Source organism: Spea bombifrons, chromosome 2 (assembly GCF_027358695.1).
Source record: "Spea bombifrons isolate aSpeBom1 chromosome 2, aSpeBom1.2.pri, whole genome shotgun sequence".
In the NCBI taxonomy this organism is placed as follows: domain Eukaryota; kingdom Metazoa; phylum Chordata; class Amphibia; order Anura; family Pelobatidae; genus Spea; species Spea bombifrons.
The window spans coordinates 16,846,385-16,872,902 of record NC_071088.1 but is presented as its reverse complement, the minus strand read 5'-3'; the positions used below and the strand labels follow the sequence as shown (position 1 = coordinate 16,872,902).

At 40.6% G+C, this 26,518-nt stretch overlaps 1 protein-coding gene across 6 annotated transcripts in view; it reads right to left on the bottom strand.

The window, feature by feature from the left end:
• Positions 1 to 544: 544 nt before the first annotated feature.
• Positions 545 to 26,518, bottom strand: part of ST3GAL6 (ST3 beta-galactoside alpha-2,3-sialyltransferase 6) — a 50,799-nt gene continuing 24,825 nt past the window's right edge. For all 6 annotated transcript variants that reach the window (XM_053456927.1, XM_053456924.1, XM_053456928.1 and 3 more), the window contains 9 exons: positions 23,222 to 23,321; positions 22,834 to 22,899; positions 18,619 to 18,719; positions 7,764 to 7,827; positions 7,289 to 7,384; positions 4,578 to 4,764; positions 3,767 to 3,904; positions 1,440 to 1,592; positions 545 to 1,105 (listed from right to left, as the gene is read on the bottom strand). In XM_053456927.1, coding sequence (XP_053312902.1) covers positions 1,025 to 1,105; positions 1,440 to 1,592; positions 3,767 to 3,904; positions 4,578 to 4,764; positions 7,289 to 7,384; positions 7,764 to 7,827; positions 18,619 to 18,719; positions 22,834 to 22,899; positions 23,222 to 23,321 — 986 coding nt within the window. In that variant the 3' untranslated portion in view covers positions 545 to 1,024. The remainder of the gene's footprint in view (positions 1,106 to 1,439; positions 1,593 to 3,766; positions 3,905 to 4,577; positions 4,765 to 7,288; positions 7,385 to 7,763; positions 7,828 to 18,618; positions 18,720 to 22,833; positions 22,900 to 23,221; positions 23,322 to 26,518) is intronic.

Below are 26,518 nucleotides of genomic sequence, written 5' to 3'. Positions count from 1 at the left end.
TGTCTCTTCGTAGCAGGTAGCAGGATTTTCCCTAGAGACAGATGCTATCAGAGAGTAAGGGAGTGAGCGTGCGCATCCCAAATACACAACTGAGGGAGAAAAAGCAGAGATGCCCAAAAAACCCACAAAAGACACATTTACAGCATTTCATCAGAATTCGCGGGCAACAGCTTTTATGCCCTCCAAAAGAGCCATTGCCACTTACAATACTCATGTATAAATTGACCCCCATGCAGCTGCTTGGTGTCCTATCTGCGGAGCAGCGTTCATACAAACAGCCAGATCCATCACTTGCAGCGGCTCCTCTTCCTCTGCTTTCAGTGCCGTTGAGCTGTGAGCTAGCAGGACGCAAGCAATGCCTGCAAGGCTTCTTTTTCCCAGATTATTTATATGTTTTTTGTCGTTGGACGGTGGATTCACGTGGTGTCCAGTAATTAAACTTCCCTGGAACGTGGCCTTGTGGCACTTGTGTTGCATTTGTTGTTGTGACCTCAACAATGAACTGCCAAGGGGCAGTTACACAATGACACTACATACACTCACTGAAATGAACAGAATCAATACTTTTCTTTTAATATATTAACCCTAAGTAAATCAATAACAAAACTAATTACAAAATTAACAAAAAACAGGCCAAATATTCTACATTTCTTACAAAGAAAAAAAATATTCATGTACAAAACATCTCTGTTGTTTCTTTGTAGAAAACCCGCTTTCTAGTCTCTTTGCATCATACTGTGAAGTCCATACATAAAGAAGTCTTTTGCGTTTGCTAGAGACCAGCGGTCACGTTATGTCACGCAGTACAGGTCATCCCGTCGTGCTCCACCGATATGTCGGCAACAAAGATAAAAATGCGTAACGTAACGCAGAATCAGTATAAAGACGTAAAAAAGGCAAAAGGGTTTGGATTTTTTTCTCTCTATTGCTGCCTCATCCAATAGTTCTTCAAAAAATACTTTTTTATGGTAAAATAAAATACATATTTACAAGAATCTTAAGAAATGGTCCTTTTTCCTATTGTTTACGTTAAATTGGTGATTTCTCTGCGTTGAACAAGGCCATTGAGGAATATCTGTTCTGCTGATATATTGTGATATTCATTCTGGAAGAGAAATAAAATGAAATGAGAACAATTCTCGCAATATCGGAAGAGCACATTTCATGGCAGTAAAGCTGGTGGTTTCCATTCTGCTTTTAAGTGTCTTTTTGGTAAATATGGAGCCCCCCCCATGAGATATTATCTTTACGACAGCTTGACTCCCACCCCTTCCATGATCTGGGAAGCTGGCCCTCAGCAGGTAAGAGATGGTGTTGATTACATCGGGCAGCTGTTATAATCTATGGCCAAGACTATCACAGGAGTGGGGTCCGCGAGTATCACTGTGGCACCGGCATGCAAGATATACCCCACGTATTTAATGAAATTGGTGCTTTACCTGAGCCATCACTGACATGGTTTCGTTCCCATAGTAGTGAAGGGAGCTATTCAGGGACGTCAAGTTATATTTAAAGCCAGCGACGTGGACTTCATTGCATATATGAAATGCTAGGGTGATCGCAATAATGCCGGTTGTTGGATGCTTTGGTTTCTATAAAAAAAAAAAAAAAAAAAAAGGGAAAGAAGGGATTTCTTGAGATCATATTATTTTGATCATTTCTAATTTACTATACGAAATTATAAAATATGGTGAATTTCTTTTTAAAAAAGCACTTTTTCTAACTTTTATTTGAAAAATATTTTATGCATTTACAAAAGCTAATGAAGAAACCTGCTAAATAGATTGTACTATTTGTCCTGAGTTTAGAAATACCCAATGTTTTCACGTTGTTTAGGGTTTGTTTTTTTTTTGCAAGTTTTGGGGTTAATAAGTACAAGTTTACTATTTCAAAACTGATCATTCTGCCCCATATGCCATTTGGGCCATTTTATAAGCCAGTCAGTTAAAGTTAATTCAAACCATATATGTTTGAAAACTAGACACCCCAGGGTATTTCAAATGCTGGTATTTTAACTCTTTCTATGCACACAGTTTACCAACAGCCTTTGTCAAAGTTTGCAGTAGTATTTTTGTGTGTATTTTTATTCACACACATTTTTATGTAGGTATGAATTTACAGCTCCTGGTATGTCGCTGTCACACAACACCCCACTATGTGTTCAGCAACATCTCCTGAGTACGGTGATACCCCCATGCATAGGTTTGTACGGGGTCCCTAAATTTTTTGGTGTTGGAAAGACCTTCTAGGAACTCTTATTTTTCAAGGGCGCCACCATCTTGTTAGAGGCAGCATGTCTCTAACAGGAGGCCGTCTGAAACACTCCTAGGAGCGATCGAACGGGTCCCTAACTTTTTTTTTTTGTGTTGCTGGATGCCTGGCACGTCAATTGTGATTAATGGGATGCATTTTCGTGACACGCCTGGCACATCAATTGTCGTCAAGGGGTTAAAGACTCAGTTTCTCCACCTCCAGTACTCACAGGCTGCAATCCTGTCAGAGTTCTAGAAGTCTTCTAAATAACACTGAATCATGTAAATAACACCGCGCTTCTCCCTCGTGCTGCATTAACCATCGTTTCATTACAGCTACTGACAGCAGATGGCGCTGTTAACAAACGTTTAGGTATTCGAGTGCGCAGAACTTTCATCCTTGGCGGGACCATCATCTTCAAACATTTTTAAAGCATCGCTTTACACCTACACTTCTACTCAAAGGTTTAGGGTCACTTAGCTGTAATACAATTATAAAAAGAGTTTTCTAATGATCGATTAATTTAAAGTTAAAATTGGATTAGCGAACACAGGAGTGATAAAGGACCTCTGTGCGCCTATGAAGATAAGATATATCAGCCGTTTCCAGCTACAATAGTCATTTACCCCGTCTGTGCTGTATTTCTCATCCATTTCATGTTATTTTAAAGATATTCTTTCTCAAATACAAGTGATCTTAATCTTTTGAACAGTGGTGTATATTTCAGATTAAAGGCTAATGCACTTCTAGAGAACACTGACAGAGCGCAGGGAAGATTCTACAGCCTGAGTCACAAGAGAAATAATGTTAAGGGTGCTCGGCCATTTAGACAAACATTGTTTACGACAATCAAGCAAATACACCTAAGCAGACTTGTCAGTTTATTCTTTCCTCTGAAAGTGCAGGCTTTTAAATAATCTACATCCCTATCTAATGCATTTAACTTTGCCTCAAAACTAAACAAGTGCTCCTAAACAGAAAGGTACTTCACAAAGCGGGTGGATGCTACACTATTCTGAGAAGACCAGTTAGTTCTTTGTATCTAATCACACAAAGGATGTGCAATAAAATCCAAAAGTCATCATCGGTAACTGTGGTAGCCGCTTGCGTACAAGAAAGCGATGAAGTGTGTTTGATAAGCGGAGACACTAACGCAGTGGCCATCATTTCCGGATATCCCAGCTTCAGCGCAGGCCCTTCAATGCCTCCTCTCCAAGTTCTCCTGCCCCTCAGGGTGATGGAGGTCTGCACAGCCGCTAACACAGTCCCCTCCGCTAGCAGCTCCTCTTAGCTGTTCGTGTATTTATCATTTTCACAGGGCGCCATGGCAACAGGGGCGCCTGCCCGGGACTTAAACTAAAGCATCGTTTATTTGTTTTGTTCTTTTTTTAACTTTATTTAAAAAAAATAGGGGGGGCAGTGAGAAGGGGCAGGGGGGGGCACCAGGGGAGTAGTCCGCACAGGGCGCCAGAACACTTAAGGCCGGCTCTGTATATATATCACACACACTTACTTCTGTCTTTGGAAAGTTTTTGGGAAAATTCAGTATATTTTGAGACACTTGTTGAAGAATGAATGGATTGAGTACTCTTAGCTGGTGAGTCTGGTAGATCAGATTCATGGCCGGCTTCCTCCAAAATCCATAAGTGCTCTGTAATAAACAGTTAAAAGGTTATTTAAATATAAATGCCTTGCAGCAGTCATCAGATTAGTGGTCTTTTAGGTTTCAAGAGGAACTAAGTTAAACATAAAGGAGAATAAGCGGTGAAAATAAGCCACTTATACAGCGCTTTATTGAGAAGTTTTCAAGATTGTTTTTGGAATCACTAAACTAATAGTTGGGTAACCAGAATTTTCAGGAACTACTTTCTTCTTTTTTTTTGTGGCTTCGCTGTTTTTGTCTAAATGCCTAGACTGGGCTCTAATCAGCTTCAACTCTTTGGCGACATTGAGATAGTCCGAGAGGCCTGACCAAACACCCAATGCCACATTGCATATATAATTATTGCTATTTGAGCGGCAGATCCTGTCTCTTGGTGCGTGCCGTCAACGGCTGCATAAAGAAGAGGGTAGCGTGAAGCCGCACAAACGTCACTTTTTTGGCAATATAGTCTACAGAGCAAGACTGTAACACTGAATTCAAGCACAAAATATAAGTTGCCATCGATGGAAGATAACACTACTTTATGTGCGTAAAACCTGAAGGAGCCATAGCTGCATCTTGGAGCTACCTAGCCCTGTTCAATGCACTATTTACTTGGATCTACAGCAAAACGTGAAATATATTTGATAAAGCTGGCACAATAGTACAGCTCTACACTCACCACTCTCTTGCGCGTTATTAACTCCGACAACCACTTTACATCATGCGGCTTAAACATCATAAGGACCACTGTAGTATTGGGATCATAGTGCGATCTGTCTGAAAAGATAGACTCTGGATAGCACAACCTAAATGTGGTCTTTTGGCCAACGTCTTCTTCATAGCCAAGGACGGGGCCATCATTCATTCTGTAGAGGGATGCAAGAACAAATCATTACAAGGAAAAGATCTCTACTTCCTAGTCGTCCATGAAATTGATCTCCTTTTGCTTTACTGCAGGAGAACATATATCAACCTTACTCATAATACATATTTGTGTCTGTATTGGCTTCATAATGTTAGAGAGCTTTAATGATTGGGTTAAATGACACAAGATAAAGGTCATGCCACAACTGGCTATTACAGACATCTGTCTCCTCTGTTTTATTCCTTTTAGCAGTACATTGCATGGGTAAAACCGTCATGTATGCCTAAACACTACCGTAATCGGCCAGTGTTGGTTTCTGCCAAGTAGTAAGTTATCATGCGCCATTAAATCTCATTCCATTTCTTGGAAAACTATCCACTCTCCCTTCCATTTCCAAAGAGAAAGATTTGGGGTCCAGGGCTTATTCCTTTTAAATGCCTAATATGTATTTTAGCCTACTGGTCCAAAAGTTTTGTTAGTTTCCCTTTGGATAGGTCACCGTCTTGTACGTTCCTAAAAGGAGCTTTTTGGGAGCGGTATGGGTACAGAGATTCTTATATGTTTAAAGACATTTTTCCATGACCTCTGTAGTGATCATCAGCTCCAGAAGCAACTGCGCATGTCTGTATTTTCTAGTTGGCACTTTGGGTGTCAGCTTGACGATATCCACATATTGTGTAATTTTTGGCACAATTTATGTCCCGTGTAAGAGCCTGTAGACTGTATTGTGAAGAAAGGTGGAAGATGGGGTTTTCAGGAATCTTGTGAAATATTTCAATAACTTTTAAAAGTCTAAAGTTAAGCAATATATGTGATTGCATGAGGATTTCTCATGCATGCCAGGAAACGTGGTAATTTCTTGCATCCTGGGTTGAATAAGTCTAATATTCATGTCTATTTTCCTCCCAAATGTAAAATCTGGGGTCAGGATCTACATGCTGAAAGTCTGGATTTTCTGTAGAACACAGAGAAGCGATAGTTTGTATAAAAGGTATGGCATTTGGGGGGTGGGGGTCAACACAAAAAAACATACCGCTTCTGATTTACAGAGTTTTTTTTTTTTTTTTTTTATGACTAATATATTCCTTAAGGAGTGCAAGATGAGTGGGACTGTATTTTCAGGATGACGCATATCATCTCCTAATATTATAATTCTGCTCTCTTGGTTGCAGACTGAATTTATTCTTTTCTTTTATTAAGAAAGGGGTCTAGGATGATACTGAAAACCACCGGAGAACGTGTTCAAGACATGGACCTAGTGGCAACGTAGCGGGCTTCTTTATGTTATCTGCAAATAAAGTTTGCTTCGGAGCTTTCTCTTTACAGATTATGTCTGGTTAGTCTATGTTAACAGATATCTTCCTCTACTGTAGACAGTAATATTTTCATTTTAATATGTACTAATATTAACGTTTAGTTACATAGCGCCAATAATTTACGCAACACTTCTTGTAATACATATATTCAAAGAGTATAACAAAACTAAGGACAGACTAAGACAGACACATTAGATAAAGATGGCCCGGCTGACAAGCTTAAAATCTTATTACATAGCGAGTCGTAGTCACAAAATAGGTTTTATAGGAAAAGATATAAACTTCCGCTAATTGGGTGCACCGGTCTTAGATTTAGATAGCGGAGATGTTTTGAGCTCTACATTTGCTAGTAAGACCAGTGAACACACGGACCAATCTCGGCCACTCACTACATTACTATGTTAAGAAAGTGGGGTGAAGGTACCAGTGATTGTGAATAAATAATATTTATCAAATCAATACTCCCACAGCTGCAACCCTAAAACAACACTCTGCGGATGTCGAAAGCCTAAAATATATATCCACTTAGGGGCGCTCGCGGCAAGACCAGAAAGAGAGAAAAAAGATAAAAACAAAACAGCAAGTGTAGTATAAAAAAAACAAAGGTATAGTTATGTAGTGGTGATCACACTAGGTTTCTTTCAATAAACTGGTGAACACGCTAAATTGCGTGTTAGTGCGCCGTGATTTATACATTATGGGACATGCCCTCAAATATTTATCAAAAAACGAAATTCATAAATAAATAAATAGATGTTTTAGCACTTTATTGGAGAGTCTTTTTATTTGTGGATTCTGTCACTGAATCACGTCAACAAATAACATTATTTGAAGATCACCCGGTCTCCTTTGGATTGTCAGGAAGCTGCAGATGTTGTTTGACTCACAGCACACACTAACATGCAATCTAGCGTGTTCACCAGTTTATTGAAAGAAACCTAAAGGAGCTTGAAAATCACAGACATATTGTGAGTGTGATAACCACCACATAACTATACATTTGTTTTTTTATACTACACTATTGTTTTTGTCTCTCTCTCTCTTTCTGGTCTTGCCACGAGCGCCCCTAAGCGGATATATACTCACTACATTACTGACAGACAAAATACGCACCTAAATGATCTTTATTACGTTGCTACTGGAAAGGGCACGGATGCTGTTAAATGTCTTAATTACAGCTCAGGCCTGATAACAATTGAAACAACGTACCTTATTACCACATCATAGGAATCAATTTTCTTCCCCAACGTGCTGTTTCGAAGAACTCCGCCGTTGCCTACCACAACACATTTCTTGCAGGAAATGCTGGGAATAAAAAAATAAATAAAGATATGCAAAGTGTTTAAGGTGCAATTCCCAACATAACCCCCCAAATGTCCATTAATGGATGGGAATTAGCAGAGTGCTTAAACACAATATACGGTGTATTCATTAACTCGGGAGTCCTTTTACGCATAATAAAAAGTCAATCCGTGTGCTTCTCCTGCAAGAAGAACCAGGCTGGACCGGCATATCGTATAGCGACATCAGGGAGGTGAAATGTTCAACTCTACGCACTTCTTGCCACCCAAAGAGAGGGGAGAACCCTACTTGTCTGTTCAAATCTCACCCCCCATGCCTCGTTTACGGCCGTATATAAAACTGCCCCAGTTCTGCTGCCGTGATGAACGATACGAATACTTACTTCCTGATTTCATCCGGAAGGCTACAATGCGGGAGGTTTTTAAGGGCCAGATCAAAATATCTTTCTGTTGAAGACAAGACAACATTAAGGGTATTTTCGTGCTCTAAGCAGACAAAAGCATTACAAGATGTTATTATTATATCGTTACTAAAGAAAGCGCTGCCACGCAACCAGCAATGACTTCTGCAACACAAAGCATCGGGCTTCACAAGAAATGTACTTAAAACATGTCGGAGGAATAAAAGATGGGATACGAGCAAGTACCAGTTATAGACAATAACTCTTACTCCACTGGTTACTCTTTATACAGCGCCATTATATACCACAGCGCTGTACAATGGAAAGATTTATATACGGCTGCCCGTTTGAAATGATTGCTTATTGTGGGCCGGTGAAAACGAGCAGATCATTTTCCAATCATTCACCCTCCAAACCACAGGGCACGGCAGATAAAAAGCTGAAGCATTCAATACGCATGATAATACAAATTAGTCATTAAAATAAATAATGTGTGTCAATGCAATCTATTCTCTCAATTGGCAGATACGATTTGTGTTCTTTGGCCTCAGCCATAAACAGGATTTTATCCACAATGGTTTCATTACTTGTTTTCAATTAGTCACAAAGTGTTCTGTTGTTGGAGTTCAGGACAATTGCGATGTCAGACGTATCACACATACACAATAAAACTTTGTATTTCTGGAAGAACTTAACAAAACGGGGCTGTGGCGATGAACCCTGCAATGTACCGGTCGCAACCGCCATAAAATCCAAAAGCAAACATTTAAGAGAAAAAAATGCAAACCCCTCCCAAAAAGATAATTCCGATAAGAAAAGAATCCCTATTAAATCCTACCGAAGAAGCAAACATACATGGAACTAGGGCTGAAACAACGAATCGATAAAATCGATAATAATCGATAACGGAAATCGTTGTCGACGATTTCCGTTATCGATTAATCGAGTGATCGATTCGTTGTTGGAGCACTCGGCTCCTTTTACTTACCTCCGCGAGAGTTCCCCGCTACACGCTCTGCAGTCTCCGCCTTCTTTTAGCTACGTGACGGATGTGACGCGCTTCAATCAAGAGTTCAATAAAGTTTTAAAAGTTTGAAGTGGAACGAGTCCGTAGCGGAGGTAAGTATTCTTTATGTCTATGTGCGAATCGCTCTGTGCGAGTGGCTCCATTCGCACAGAGCGATTCGCTCTGTTTGAGTGGCTCCATTCTGCCCTGCACCCACTCCATTCTGCCCTGCACCCAATCGCACAGAGCGATTCGCTCTGTTTGAGTGGCTCCATTCGCACAGAGCGATTCGCTCTGTGCGAGTGGCTCTGTGCGAGTGGCTCCATTCGCACAGAGCGATTCGCGGGGGTGGGGGTCCACGGCGGGGTGGGGGTGGGGTTTCAGGGGATGCAGGGCAGGGTGTGAGTGTGGGTGCAGGGTGTGAGTGTGGGTGCAGGGCAGAGTGGGGGTGGGGGGGCAGGCCAGGGTAGGAGACTGGGTGCAGGGCAGAGTGGGGGTGGGGATGCAGGGCAGGGTGTGGGTGCAGGGCAGGAGACTGGGTGCTGGGCAGAGTGGGGGGTGGGGATGCAGGGTGTGAGTGTGGGTGCAGGGCAGAGTGGGGGTGGGGGGTTAGGGCAGAGTGGGGGTGGGGATGCAGGGCAGGGTGTGGGTGCAGGGCAGAGTGGGTGCAGGGCAGAGTGGGTGCAGGGCAGAGTGGGTGCAGGGCAGAGTTGGAGACTGGGTGCAGGGGCACAGTGCAAAGTGCTGGGTGCAGGGCAGAGTGGGAGACTGGGTGCAGGGCAGAGTGGGGGTGGGGGGGCAGGGGAGAGTGGGGGTGGGGGGGGTAGGGCAGAGTGGGGATGCAGGGCAGGGTGTGGGTGCAGGGCAGAGTGGGTGCAGGGCAGAGTGGGTGCAGGGCAGAATGTGGGTGCAGGGCAGAGTTGGAGACTGGGTGCAGGGGCACAGTGCAAAGTGCTGGGTGCAAAGTGCCGGGTGCAAAGTGCCAGGGCTGGGTGCAAAGTGCCGGGTGCAAAGTGCCAGGGCTGGGGCAAAGTGCTGAGTGCAAAGTGCTGGGTGCAAAGTGCCAGGGCTGGGTGCAAAGTGCTGGGTGCAAAGTGCTGGGTGCAAAGTGCCAGGGCTGGGGCAAAGTGCTGGGTGCAAAGTGCTGGGTGCAAAGTGCCAGGGCTGGGGCAAAGTGCTGGGTGCAAAGTGCTAGTGCTGGGTGCAAAGTGCTGGGTGCAAAGTGCCAGGGCTGGGGCACAGTGTTGGGTGCAAAGTGCTGAGTGCTGGGTGCAAAGTGCCAGGGCTGGGTGCAAAGTGCTGGGTGCAAAGTGCCAGGGCTGGGTGCAAAGTGCTGAGTGCAAAGTGCTGGGTGCAAAGTGCTGGGTGCAAAGTGTTGGGTGCAAAGTGCTGGGTGCAAAGTGCATAAATGTTTGGGTTCTTGTACTTTGAAAATATTGTTTTTTATTACATCATAACAAAATAAGAATGTTAATGTAAATTTTAAGTTGTTTTTTAACATCCAGTTCATTAAATTATTTGAAATAAACGAAAAATTTGCATATTGTTTTTTTTTTATCCGATTAATCGATTAATCGAAAAAATAATCGGCCAACTAATCGATTATTAAAATAATCGTTAGTTGCAGCCCTACATGGAACGGTGCCACTGCCTGCCCAACTTCAGAGATCGTTTACATATACATGTATGTTACAGACAAATATTTTGGGGTGAACTTGGTCACTCAGGCCAAGCAGAGCCTTTCCCACCACTGTAAACCTATGGTGTCCCCAAATTTATGTATAAAACAGCAGCCATATGCAAATAAACGAGCCTACGTGACCACGGGTAAGGAATTTAAACGTGGCGTACTCGCGTCTTTGCGTATGGCGATCAGCATACGTGTATTTTATTTTGCCAATTCCTTAAGCATTACAGATACAGTATCCATATGCTGTAACATTGTATAGACGGACACTTATTTCACGGCGCATGGGTAGATGGCATTGATTTCCGGAGATTTTAGGCAGCTTATTTTATGAAATAAGTAAGGCATTTAGAAAAAAATAAGTTTATTTACACTATTCTATGATCACACGTTCCTTTAGAGCTTTAAAATGCTGCAGCACAGCCATACTTACCAACTATTCTGGAACGCCTAGACAGAGTGTTTTTGGGTCTCAGAAAGGGTCAGACCTTCATAGAGAAACACATCGGTATAACAGGCTAAAATTGCCTGATACGGAAAATAGCGATTTCTGACACTTTTTAGTGGCTCTACTTTTACATGTTAAACCAATATATATATATATATATATATATATATATATATATATATATATTTCTTAAAGTTTTTTAATAAAATGTTTTCATTTTATTATTTCTGGGATGCCACTATCCCTCCGCTCCTCACCGTTGTAGATACGGAGGAACAAGCTGCCATAACACATAGCAGCAGGGAATTGCTCAAAAGGCAAGATTCCACATATGCGTTTTTTCCCCATTTCACTATATTTTAATATGTTACACTATGCTGCATTTTTATCTTTTTTTTTGTGTCTTCTGAGGGCAACACCCGGTATTAAAGAATTTAAACAGGTTGATGAGTCTGATGAAAATTATACGTTTTTATGGATGATTCATCCTAAGGAAAGTATTTCCATTTTTTGCTAAACAATGGTACACTTGGGAGGTACTTGGATCGGAAGCTCCCGGAATGATGCGATGCCAGGTAAAAACCAATACAAAAGGCAATAAAACGGGCTAACGGCGCAGGCATTACTCGTGTACTCATCGACAGATTGTGAAATGCGTCTTGTGCGATATTGTGCGCTATTGTGCAATTCGTTTGATGCAATATGCTGTGTGCAATGTGTTTTGTGTAATCCATTATGCTATTGTGCAATAAGTTTTCTAATTTAATATGTACTTTAGAAAAAGAAATTACAAAGCCCATTGTGAAAAGCAATTTTTTTAATATGTGTTGGAAGTGAGAACACGAAGAGACCAATCACGTGAATCACTTGTATCCACATCTCTTTACGACAATGAACCGCTGTTTCTATTTCGGTGCTTTTCAAACACAATAAAAATGTATTAAAATATATTATTATATATAACAGGAGCGCAAAGTCATTCAGTAGAGAGAACAGCGGCCGTATGTTCATTTGATTTATTCAATTTATTGGTTAGTCACGCGGGCAACAAACGGTAATTTTGGATGATGGAAGCCAACCAGTTACCCAATTTCCAAACGTTTTTAACACGCGCTCTGTTGCTGCCCTACTGTGTTGGGAGTCTGGGTTTGGTTACAATTATTACTATTATACTATTATTTGCGCCGGAATGTGTGTACAGGATTACATTCGGGGACTCTGTATAAGAGAATGAATTGAAGGTTGGTGTATTTGATGCACATATAAAGTGTATCCGTTTTATAAAGTGTATCCGTTTTATTAAACCTGGGCAGAGGATAAAGGTTTGCTTTAGTCCAGGCGGCGGCCATTTTTGTCTACATCGATGGTTCCAGTTTGGTCTGATTTGCTAAGTGTTTAGGATTATTACCTTATCCCTGGGAGCGATGCATGTTTCTTCATCTAATCATTGCATGGAAGAAAGGAGCGTCATGTGTCACAGCTTAAATGATATCAAGCGATTCTCCAGATAGAGGGCCGGGTGGGGACTTGCTCTCCCAGTAACCCCATGTAATACGAGGTAGCACGCTGCTCACGTGAGAACTTCTGTTAGCCAACGGATTAAGGTTCCAAGCGCGCCTCTAATTACATTATTTGCACTTGAACGAGCTGTAAGCACTGAGTCAATATCATTTAGTGAGCAGCTGCATCAATGACCACTTCGGTACTTAAGTTTTATTATTCCGCTGTTCCCATTAGCATTTGAAAGTCAGAGGTTACAATTCTTTAGGTAAAGATCAATTTACAGAACAAACTGTGAACCTTAAGGATTAGCCTGGAAAGGTTTCAATTAAAGGCCATGTTGAAATAATAATATAAATACTTGAATAGAACATAATAGGTTACGTATCCGATATGTTTTAATTGTTTGGTTCTATTAATATCCTTCATCTCCTAAAGCACGTAGGCACATCTTCGGAGCTATTGTTTAAAACACCTGCTTTCCGCTTTTAGAGCCCAATGCCAATGGCCAAAACCCTTTTGAGAAAATGATTTCATCTCCATGCTCCATAGCAAAGCACAAAGCTTCTTAAACGCTTCTGTGTTATTTTCACATGGCCAAAAACAAAGGGAAGAATACAAGTACGTATCTGATAAGGTATACCTTCTTAATATTATGTTTCTTGCAAGCTTTAATCAATACAAATACTGATATTTTCCTCCACAGAGTAAAATGTAAGAATTATCCTTTTTTGACAACGAAAACTAGTTGGGGGAAAATTACTCCCAGAAAATGGCGCTAAAATGGTTAAAGTGGAAAATAGCAATCAAGCCACAACATTAGAAGAATGCGAGTACAGAGAGAAGGTAGAAAGTTTGGGAAGTTGCCCATATGTTAGGGGACGTCCATTTGTAAGGTTTGGAAACTACCTTGAAAAAGATTATCATCACACAAATTCCAACAAAAATTAGCATATACAGCACGATTCCGCAAGTGAAATACAGCACGTTGGGGAAATCTTCACTAAACATGTAATTAAAGATTTGACCGTTGTAGCAAACAGGGGCATACAGCACACATACATTAAAGCAGCACACATCATCAACCGTGGTCAAGCATGATATATTTAAGACATTTCAAGAGTAGGACCAAGTATCTGGTGCAAAAATAAGCAAGTCTTAGGAAAGGTGTACCCAACAAGGAACTCTCCAGCTTCATCCAGCCTACTGAGCCAACATTCTAACAAAAAACGGATTGTCTACGTTACCGCATGGGATCATGGGAGTTGTAGTTTTCCAAATGCCAGAGATCTTCCAGTTGGCTACCCTACCTTATAGCTATTATCCTGCCTGGGCAGTTCAAGACATAGAACAGGGCAGAGAATCAGTGAACACCAAATAAATGCTACACAGACCTGATTCAATTAACTCAAATCTTGCCTATTGCTGAAAATTTTCATAAGATATACTGCCTTGTCCCCTTTGCGCATGTGCAGTGCGTCTCCATGACATCTAATCTTTGGGTGTATTTCTTTTTTTATGGTCTGGTAGTTATGTTTAGAATTTTAACAGTCTACGTACCTTGCTATACCTCTTATCAGTAGCTTTCCACTGATTCTAATAACTTCAAGCCTATAGATACAGTTTCCAAGACACAGATGCATGTTACGAATATAAAAAACACGTTCACACGGTACTGTCATTAAACAACATGTCGTCTAAGGAGTAATTATTTTGATATAGCTGCTGAACTTGTCCATTGCTGCCTAGGGTTATAGTTACAGTTTCACAATACTCTCCTATAATACCGCTCTTCTCATAGTTACTCTTACAAATTCATTATGTTGATTTTTTTAAAATAAATTTGTATCTTTTTTCCTTTCGTAATCAAGTCTTATCTTACAAAGTGTCTCAATTCACATGGCCTACATGGTGTTACATAACGTAAAAAATTAGGAAATTAAAAGAGGTCTGAATGACGCCCGTGTTACTCGGAATTTCTTTTCATGCATCCCGTCCTCGTCTAGAATCCTACCAGCGTCTTCAATCAGATTAGGTTGCGCGGCTTAATGAAGATCATCTCTTCTCCTCAACAGGGATTAAAAAGCAGAATGTATATGAAACACTGAAAGTGATTGAGGTTATATTATTAAGACACAAAACAAAGACCGTAGCCTTTAAACTGTCGGTGATCTGTAGAGCAATGAATATCACGCCTGACACGTCAAATACACGTCAGACTCCAGAACACGGTTTTTACTTCCAAGCTGACAGGTAAGCCGTCTCATACCTCATAGTGGACATGTCACCTTCCTGGACCCACACATTATAGGTCAGCTATCTAGACCTCACCTACATAATTATCCCTACGTGTATATATGTTTATTCCAACACTCTGGTAGATCCAATTACCGCATTGGCTCGATTATAGGCCGCAACCGAGTATAGGCCGCACCCTAAAAGTTAGGTGCTTTTTAAAAGAAAAATTTTAATTTAAAGTGTATTAGATATGCTGCCACTCTGCCCCCCCCTCTGTGCCCCCCTACCCTACGGCATGTCCTGGGCGTTGGGCTATACAAATTGCGCATTCCTGTGCTAAACCCAGAATATAGGCCGCACCCCCACTTTAAAGACTTAAAGTAGAGGGGAAAAGTGTGACCTATATTCGGGCAAATACGGTAAGGCTGAACATTTAAGAAAGGAAACAAGCGTTCCTTGCGCTACTTGTTGCTAAACAAGTTGAATATGTTTAACAATTTGGAAATGCAAGTATAAAATATAATATCTCAACACTCAGCATGGTTTCCAATCTATAACACATGCATAAGATGAACCCCTGCAACATCTCTCAAGATGTTTGGTAAATACGCATAATACTGGAGTTTTACTGAAGTGTGATCCTTCTACAGAACTGCGATAAGGAAGTTTCTCTTATCTCCTGCGTAAAGAAGCGAATGACAAGCGAACTCAACCTTTGTGAAGAAAATGTAACACACTTGAATAGAATAACCGGATAGGACCTGTAAACACGGATGGTTTGAATGCAGCATGACACCCGGCATTCTCAGCTGAAGGTGGGATCTGATTACTGTAAAGCGTTAGAAAAGCTATGCAGCTTTTTGAAACATGAGGTCTTTGTCACTGACACCCGCTGAGTCCATACATTTTTTGGGTGTTTTCGAAGCCTGTGCTCATGCACCAACTGTTTAAATATACAGCTTAGTAGACCCTTAGTAAGCAGGGTGTGTATTAAAACCCTTAACCACAAAGACCACATAGAATCTTTGTATCTAGTAACAAAGCAGAAATGTTGCTGGTTCTTGTTTCTGTCACACCGCTGATATTGGGAGTTTGTTTTCAGGGTGGGATTCACCCTCTTTGAGTTTGTTACCAGGGTGGGATTCCTCCTCTGAGTTTGTTACCAGGGTGGGATTCCTCCTCCTTGAGTTTTTTACCGGGGTGGGATTCCTCCTCTGAGTTTGTTACCAGGGTGGGATTCCTCCTCCTTGAGTTTTTTTACCGGGGTGGGATTCCTCCTCTTTGAGTTTGTTACCAGGGTGGGATTCCTCCTCTGAGTTTGTTACGGGGTGGGATTCCTCCTCTGAGTTTGTTACCGCGGTGGGATTCCTCCTCTGAGTTTGTTACCAGGGTGGGATTCCTCCTCTGAGTTTGTTACGGGGTGGGATTCCTCCTCTGAGTTTGTTACCGGGGTGGGATTCCTCCTCTGAGTTTGTTACCGGGGTGGGATTCCTCCTCTTTGAGTTTGTTACCAGGGTGGGATTCCTCCTCTGAGTTTGTTACCAGGGTGGGATTCCTCCTCTGAGTTTGTTACGGGGTGGGATTCCTCCTCTTACATGCAAAGAGCCACTGATTGTCTCATGTAAAGGGACACTCCAGCCATAATATGCACTTCAGCGGCGTACGATGGCTGAGAGGTCCGATGTCTGAGAGGTCCATGTTGTCCCTTTTGTAAATGTATAGGAGATTTCTGCAGACTACTCCCATATTACTCCAATATGCATTTAACCCTTTCTTCACCCCACCTATTTGCTGTGTGGGTGATGTGTTTGGCCAAACAACTCCTCACACGTAATGGACTTGCCATACTATTACAAAGTACAGTACTGTCGCACTCATTTTTAGGGGGACTCATGAGACTGGAGTATCTGTATAAATCCAGTTTAAAACCTTTGAACTTGATAATCTAGGGCAGGACTGTCCTCTTAATAAGACAGACAGATTCAACCACCTACTTTTTGCTGCATTATTTAACAAAACAAAAAAAATGGTGTTTACAAGGAAAGTTAAGACTGAACCTTTTTTCAGTTAAGGTTTTTTCACTTTGGCACTGCATGGGTTAATGCAGAAGAATGCAATAAATCGGCTTATGGATATCAGAGATTAGCACCGAACTGCAAGTACACATAACTGAAACATTATTGGTGGGAGTTTTTATATTCTTTTCAAGTAGCTTTGTCTCCCTATTATATTATATATTACATAAAATTTGGCTGCCAAAAAGCATAAAAGTAAATAAATACTAAAAACATAGAAAAGAGGTGGAAATCAGCACAGAGTTGCATTAGTATAATATTTGTTCCGTAACACAGCGTGCAGATATAATAATAATATATAATAACAAAAGGGTCAAAAGATGATGGGGTTGCTGTCCCGTGGCTTTACTTTTAGGAGAAGCTGCAGAGGAGAGAAAGCCAATCACTGGAGGGAAAGGGCTCCCTTTAACATTAATGGGAATGTTTTCTTATTAAGACTCTCTGGAGCTGGCTGATGGTGAGTGTATGCGGGGATGTGTTAAGTCCATCACATCTACTGGCAGCTAATGGGGTGGTGAGCGCTGCGTAAATTGTTGGCGCTATATAAATTAAAGATAATAATAATAAAGAAAATGCATGGAAGGGAATCCCTCCATATATCTGCAAGTGGGGGAAAAAACTAAACAGGACACCCAACTATCACGCACATAAGAGCATTTAATGGATCAAATGCCCCTATAAAAAAAATGCTTGCGGTAAATTATTGGATTTAGTTTACATTTGGCAACACCAGGCTGTTCCCGGTAGTAGCATGATCCACGGGACAGCCTAATTGTCCGTTTCTGAAGCTGGGGCATCTGGTGGAACAGGGCAAAGAAATGATGAAGGCTAAATAAATGACAGCGGTACATGTCTGATGGTAAGAAGAATTCAATGGTGTGAGCAAAGGCAGACCAACGATAGTGCCTGCGGTTCCACATCCATCATGGAATAACTTAAGAAACAAAATCTCTGTTTTCTACCCCTAAAACTACTGCGTAAAATATTTTACCATGCCATAAAACATTGGCGATATTGGCAGCAATAGATTTCATCTCGTCTTTGGATGAAATATTTGGACACCTCCATAACAAGCACTAGATAAGGCTTTTGGTACCGCGGACACAATGGAAGGGATGATAATTCTTACATACCAGAAATCTAGTTGTAAACAACATTTGGCATGTGTTTTTTCTGAGGGAGAGTATGGATTCACTTGGGCTGCCTTTTCAGCTGTACCACTTGTCTTGGACAAAATACAGGTCGAGACAATATATTCCAACCTTACTTAAAATCTGACCCTGTTTATGCTCACTGCAAAAAACCTACTGGAAATGGCCCTCATTTCAAAATGGGTGGATAATCACTGAGAGACCAAATCCACGTGATATCAATGTTATTGTAAACAACAGTGTCGTCGGCCACAGGTCCTCCCCCTCTCACACAAACGTACACATTCATACTAACACACACCACCTTATACGTACACCTTACCCTTCCTCACCGCCTTATCTTTCTGGCCAAGTCTGCGAGAAGCCTCACTTTTACCGGGGGTCATGTAACACTGTGCTATATGACCCTGCTGCGTTCCTGCCTTTCCAAGATGGTTCAAAATCCTACACAAATGACCGGCCCTTTGTGAAGATTCTCGGACCAAGCAATTGCCCGGAAAGTCAGGTGCATGCAGTGATACATCATCGTTTGCACAAGGGTTAAAAATGTAAATCTTTTATACAATTAATGCCAAGTGTCTTTAGGAGGGCAGTGCAACTAATTTACTAGATATGCCCCCCTATGGAAACAAGTCCATTCCACTGAAATGTCATCTGAAAGATAATGGCATCATTTAATAATACACTGTGGAATATGTTGTGGAAAAAGATGAGAACACATATAGAACTTACCTCCTTTTCTTATCCCGTATGGAAGATCGAATCTGTTGGTACCAAGAGCCACCGACTGCTTCCGAAAATCCCCACACATAAAGGGTTCTATTTCAGACGCGCTATACAGGACAGAGACAGGAGACACGTTATAAGTAAAGGTGCTTTAAAATGTGTACGCAGGATATTCATATAAGAAAATCTTCAGATATCTTTGGTAGTATAAGGTCCGTGGTTGGAATAACCTACCTATTTCATATAAAATGCATTTATATTAAGACATTACTGATATCTAAGAAATCCCTCTAAAAGGAATTAATGTCACATTTGCGCAATAATAATAATTATAATAACCGTTGACAATGTAATCAGAGACGGTTTCACACTAATTACAAACATGCTATCGAGCATAAGTTAATTTCATGTACAAAACAAAAAAAAAAAGGGGTGGTATTCAATGGTCCATTATGGAACAACAAAAGTTATTACTGTCAGGCCAAAATAGCTAAACACAAGCTGGTGGTACCTCAACAGCTAAAAACACACAGTCCATCCCTTCTCCCTGTACACCACAATGAAGTGCATTCCACCTGAAGAAGAGACTTCGGAGTTCGGATGTGTTTACATTGCCAGGATAAAGTACGTGAACCCTTTGACATTAGATGGAGTGTAACTCCATTGAGCTGATGTGGAATGATCCCGAGAGACCGATCCATGTTAGATATCCCAGGAATATCGCTGAACCGAAAGCTGAGTTTTGTAAAGAAGAAGAGTCCAGAACTCCTCCCCACCATTGGACAAATACAGGAAACATTTGCACCATGTGTTCAACAAAGACATGCAAATGTATAATTATTTGTCTGTAATAAGTAAACTCTGTTTGTCTGTTGTCGTGGCGTCATTCAAGGTCAGATCAAATTTAATGACCAATATATGCAGAACTCCACATAATTCCAAAGGGTTCACTGCGTACGGGGCTACATCTTTTCTCCAGGAAAGAATCTGACGGCAGTTAAGAACCATTCGGCCATCTAGTCTTGCCCTCGTCTTAGATTCAAGATAGCTTTGTCTATCCCATGAATGTTTAAATTGCCTCATGGTGTTGGTCTCTACCGCTAGGCTGTTCCACTCAACTAGCACCGTCCCAGCACAGTAAATCTTTCTTACCTGCCCTATTAAAGCAACTGATCAGGTGGGATCACATACCAGCACTGGTTTCCTTTTTAAAGCCTGTGTTCTGTGCATGTTACCATCTCCTCTTTACTGGGACTTTAGGGACTGGTTGTAAACCAGTATATCACTTCACTGCTCTCAAATACGTTAAACGTTTTTATAGCAGAACGCTTGTAATATTTATAATATTTATTTAGCTTCCGTGAACTAGCAGCTACAGCATAGGAAATCTAAATAAATGTAAAATTTTAAGGAATGAGAAGGCTTTTGAAAAATCAGATGTACTATCCATATCATGTAGACGCTAATTACTCATTTAACCCAGTAAAGGGCCCTACAATCCAGAGTGGATCGAACTGCATTGATTGTGGAGTATCCAGCTTTCAGCTCAATAACGTGCCGACGAAGCCAGTGACTCCAGGCTATTTAAATGGGTATAAGGGTCACTGGATACGGTATACATGAGTCAGACGAGTCAATCGCATTTCTCTGAAATGGACAAACCTGGTACCATGGAAAATAATCAATAACTAACAGCGGGGTGAACGACATTTAAGTGTAAATACTCCAGCTGATTTTATTATATTTACCGTGTACTAGCAGAGGATAAAAAGCCTCACTACCACCCGTGGGAGCAAAAGGAGTCCACCGTCGGTAAACAATTGACTGTAAAATTATATTAAGAAGTGCTGAACCCGTTTTTTTTAAATGAACAGAATCACGAGGAGTTAAAAAAACAGTATAATGATTTGTGTAAACATAAGTAGAAGAGTAATTTGGGTTTTGTTGGTATTAAACCACTCTGCTTTAGCCCGTCAACAAGTCATGTGACCGGAGCTAACAAGTCATGTGATCCGTGCTTGGTTCTGGTCTACAAAAAACCTACACTCAGGTCTCACTTCATAACTTTTAGGAGTTTTTTTTAATTTTTTTTTTTTATAAAGGGCAATAACAGAAAGTGACATTATGTCCCCTTCATCTAACGCACATAGGTAAGAAGAAAGTGGGGCACAATCACGGCTTATTCACAGTGAATTATTACTTCCATGTACAGAACGAGAGAAGTCCTCTAGATTGTAAGCGTGTTCTAGCAGTGCCCTTCTTACCTCTTGTTCTATAAGTCAAATTGTTATGCACTACTTCATACAGCGCTGCAGCATATGATCGAGCTATATAAAACAATACTAATAATAATAACCTAAAAAGTACTTATTCAACACACAGCCTGAAAGAGAATCGTGAATTAATTATGATGGAGCCGATGGTTATATTACGGAAGGAATAATTATATATATATACAGGTGCGGACACAGACTAATGTACAATACAACTAATGTATCAAACAGGTTTTGCCGATTGGAAGTATCCTTAAGGCAAGAAACACCATGATAAACAAGTAATAACTACTTCTTATAAGAGAGCTTTCATACCTATCCAAAAAATGACAATACGTTGACACTTAGACGTCCTCCCAGCAGATTACCTGCCAGTGTCTGGGTCCACGCTGCCCATGAAGGTGGCGTGGAGCCAATCTAGACAAACCCAGGTGATTTAGGCTCTCTGCATAGCGTGCTTACAGATAAAAGGACAAGTAAGGCTTTCCTTTAAAACCACAGAACACATAACATAATAATTATTAGTGACAACTATACTAAAATAGTGGGAAAACAAAATATTTTGCTTCAAATTCCTTCTAAACAGTAAGTCCCACGGCTGAACAATGACCCAATTTATGTTCAGTTGAATCATACATACATCGTTTTTTTCCACATTTTAGACGGATACCCTCATCCCTTATATATCACTCTATATTATAGATGTTGCTTGGGCTAGGGGATATTGGGGCACTTTTAAAAAAGTTATGGCTCCATGGGCAATGTGTGTAATCAGCCAGCAGGGGGAGCAATCAGATATCGCTGCACTGTCCTGCAGGGACCTTCTGGCGGGTGTCAACACTGAGACCCACCGGAAGGGAAAGCCGATAGCATTTCTTATGCAATGGTGCACCAGCGCTGCTACGCACAAGCAGTCATCAGGAAGCAAGCAATGCTTGCTTTTCCCGACAGGGTAGAGTCCAGGCTGTAAATGGACAGCCGATGTACCTGCCGCTGCAATAATTCAAGATGTACAGGTACATGCCAAGGGTCATCGTTCCTTTTTTTTGTAGACATAACTGTACAGCCATAGGGGTGTTAAGGGCTAAATCTTTATTCTTTAGGAAGGAAACGTCCAATTAGTTGAAGGAAAGCGGCTCCACTGAAATCGATGGGACTGCTTTCAGAGGTGACTTAAGGTAAGTAAATCACACGCATGGAGGTGTGATCGGCCGAGTACATCTCACACACAGAAAATAGCTGGGGGTGGGGAAAAGGGTAAAATGCTAATAGGGGATTCAGCAGACAACTCCCCTATTCATTTAAAGAGTTAAAATAAAAGCATTTCAAATACCCAAGGGTCTCTACAAAAAAAAAAAAAAAAAAAAAAAGGAATGATTTGATGAAAACATTGGATATTTCTAAATTTTCTAAATTCAGGACAAATAGTAGAATCTATTTAGCAGGTTTTTCCATTAGATTTTTTTTTAGATGAGTAAATAAAAGTGAGAAAAGGTGGGGTTTCTTTCAATTTTTTATCAGCTTTTACTTATTTATTTTAATAGGAAATTAGATGATATGATCAAAAAAATGTATCAGAAGAAAGGCCTTCTTGTCCTGAAAAAACAATATGAGTAAATAACCACTAAACACGGGCACCGCAAAAGCGTAAAAAAAAAACAACCCCCAAAAAACAGCCTGTTCCTTAAGGGGTTAAATATATGCATGGTATATTCAATTCATTTAACAAACATCATTAAAAATATAAAAAGTTACATATTACAGTAGTGTCCATATAAGCGAGATTGGCTTTTGCTTTTAGCTGAAAGGTGATTTATTATAACGCTGTCATGAGCAGCTTGCACCCCCTGCAGTGAAAAATACTTTGTGTATATTTATAAAGGATTGTTTGCTCCCCACAAAAAGCCTCAAAGATAGCTCAGTCCCATTAATCAAAAGGATTACTTACTTTAAGATGAATCTAAAGTTTTCATTGTAGCAAGTCTTGAACTCTTTCATGGAGTCCGTTGGTATTCTGAAAGAGGGGCAACGAGATGAGTTGTTAAGAAAACAAACTACATGTCTACTGACGTAGGATGTCATCTTTTAGCAACTTTTCTGTGTTCAGAAGATTAACGGGTGTATTTCCCGCTTCCTAAATAACCATATTACCTAAAAGGGGACACTCAGATATTATGGCTGGAGTGTCCCTTTAAGATGCAAAAAAGGGATACTATTTGGGAAGGAAAAAAAAAAAAAAAACTAGGTCTCAATCTAATGCTTAGAATCGCCTACATTATTCAGCGCATAATCTTTGCATTAACAAGTTCCCGCAGACATTGTATAGAAACACTCACATGGCAACGGTCCACTTCTGGATTAAGATATGTAGCAGAAAATGAAGCACGGCAGCAACAACTATACCAATTAAAAGGAACTTTCGCATGACTATAAAACCTAAAAGACAAAAGTAAAGAATGACAGTCAACAGCAGACAAATCTCACCCACGTGAGCGTGTAACAAACATATAATCTCCTTTTATATAGTGCTGTGAAAAAAAGTTACCGCTCCTTTTTGATTTCTTCTATTTTTGCTAATTTGTTGCATGTTTCAGATGCCCATAGAAATACTTTTTCGCAGCACTATATATATATATATATATATATATATATATATATATATATATATATATATATATACACATACATACATAGATACAAAACCGTAAATTGGTGTATTTTGAACAAAAACAAACCGCACTATAGTGTGATTCAGTACATTGCATGGAGATCATTTTAGGAACATTTGTTCAAAAAGCAAAAACAAACAATATAGTGTATTTGATCCCAACAACAAGTTAATTTGATTTAAATCATGCACTTGGGGGGGGGCATCAAACTTAAATAGTTATTAATAATGCAATTCCCTGCAGTATGGTTCTGCATGAATGAACGATGCACCCAAAGCCCTACTTAATATTAGACCCGACGAGTCAGTGCAAGGAGCAGCCATGACAGGGCAAATGCCTCTAAAGCACAAAGTACATATGCAAAAAAAAAAAAAAAAAAAAATCAATAGACTCCATAGGATGCAATACTACCGGTCGTCATTCATTAGATACCAAAACATTAAAGGGGCAATCCAGCCATCAGGTATACATTTTAATGCATAGGATAGCTGTGTTGTCCCTCAATAATTTGCACTCATCCCACCACCAGCACCTAAACGCGGTGCAGGAGATGTGCTTGGCTCATGAGACGCTCCAGCGTTGGTTCAGAGAAAAGGGGCCATGGAAGAAGAGGGCAGCTGCAGCAGCAGGGCAGCCTCTTCTGTGTCAGGTAAGTGCTTTATAATTGTTTTCAAAGAATGTATATTAAAGTACTCACAGAGGGTTAAGGTACTTCAATATGCATTATTCCACGGTGGGGTGTCAGGGTCATGAAGCTGTCCTTTCAAAATCACCATCACACCTTTTAGCATAATTCAATATTGTTTTTAAAATTGCCCTATAATGTATAAGTTTTAGTGTCCAAATCAGTGCCACTGGCCACAGTGCCACTGACATGGGGGGACAAATTTACATAAATCTCAATAACAGGAAGCTAAGAAAGGAACAGGAAAGCTAACAGGAAGCTCCAGTGGTGAGATGAGTTACCGACATATCAGTGAAATGTAATATTTTTGAAAAGGGACTGATCTGCTCCAAGGATGCACAATGCATGAGTTTCAAGTCTCGGTGACCTCATCGAAGGCTTTTTCACAATCAAGGCAGCGTGCGCCGCACAATACGTTCACAGGATGTGACACGTTTCTACATACATACTCATGAGATCACTTCGAGGACTTAAGAACTTTCCCAATCCCATTTCCAGATAACCCACCTGGCAGGTTTCATAAAGATGTGTTTATACACGTGTCATTTCTCAGCTGGGACTGAATCATTTTCTCGAATAAATATACAGGAATAGCCCTAAAGAAGAAAAAGCTCTGTGATACATTTTTGTTTCGTTGGCAGCGGGTGAGCCATCCAACTATAGTCAGCTTCAACTGTTAGTGCTCAGTGAGCAAGGCTTTTCTTTTGTTTCTTTTATATGTATGTTTTGTTGACAGGACCTTTTAATAAAAAGGACTATAATTCTTAAATTAATACAACCGTGTGTGGTATTTCCAACCCTAAGGCTGTGTGGTTCTTCGATCCATGCTCACAATAGTTAGAAAAAGTTACAATTAATTTAAAACTATATGGTTTGTTTCCACTAGGACAATTAGAAGGAAAACCTAACCGGGGTTTGCAATCAGTACAGATAAAGCCATGCAGGCCTGTAAGTACAATAGACAGAGCTGTATTAGCCCATGAGATAGTCTTTAGTTGAAGTCATTATCTTTTATCAGTCCACATAGGAAAAGAAAATGTACCGCTGCAGGGGGGTCTCTTCTTTATGTTATGCAGACCTCCAAGGTCCCAAATCTTCTATGCTGACCCAATTAAAGATATCAACTTCAACTATGCAGAACAAGGTCACTGCATGGAAGCTCCTTACACGAACCATATACTAGCTGTGCCATGTCTCTTCCTTTCATGATAGAAGCGGGGACAATGTATAAGTCAGATACAAGTCTAATATGAAGCAATACACGTGTGAAGACTAAGTATTTAATGCTATTTCAAGCCGCTATGCTTTTCCCATCATATCATTCATCTACACACAGAGAAATGTCAGTTATATTTGGATGAAAAAGTGTGTCAGGTTGATGGATTAATAATATCTCCACTATTCCAGAATCAACAAACTAGATAAGTAAAATTAAACCGAATTATGTGGGAGTTTTTTTGGGGGGGTAACAGTTTAGCTTTTTAACATATTAAATGGGGAAGGGATCAATAAGAAATGTCCCAACATTAAACATGCTAAATAATGCATTACCTTAGGAAATCCCACCGGTTTACCTGAAGTCTTCTGACAGACAAAAGGCTTCTGGAATTACGTAGCACAATAAGAAATGTGTTCCTCTGCAGGCATAATGTATTTCCCAATGCAACGGTATAACCAGGCACACAAAACACATCAGGATCCGAAATGTTTGCCGCGGGGCAGTTTGTAAGGAACGCTTGAGACTTAATGCAAGAGGCAGGAATGGATTTGTAAGCCCCGCTCCATTAGATGAGACGGAGAACGCTGCCAACTGAATATGCTGGCTGAGGAGCTCTTCCAACCCCCCTCTCTCTTTTCTGCACCACTATCGAAGTTCCACCTTCTATCTTCCGCAAGAAATTACCCGTGAGAACGCAACGATTCCTTAGGATTTCTGCCAACGTCTCTGCTGTTCTGTTTCAGGTTGCAGAGTGGGTTTTATCTTTGCCCAGCCCATGAGCCACGTGATACAGACTATTACTACATATTAGTCACTGCTAACGACACGTTATAATGAAGCTAAGACAAGTGTATGTTTTCCAGCACACATGACTTATGTTTTATTAAAGTTATTTAGGTTTAAAGGAAAAATACACCTTGAGGGAATTGCTAAAAAAAAAAACATAAAACACTTGGAAAAAGTTTCACGCGGCATGTTGCACAATAATGACGCTTTTCAGATACAATCAAGATGTCAGCAACAAATATTAGGACGATGTTTGCTAGCGTTTTGGCAGAAC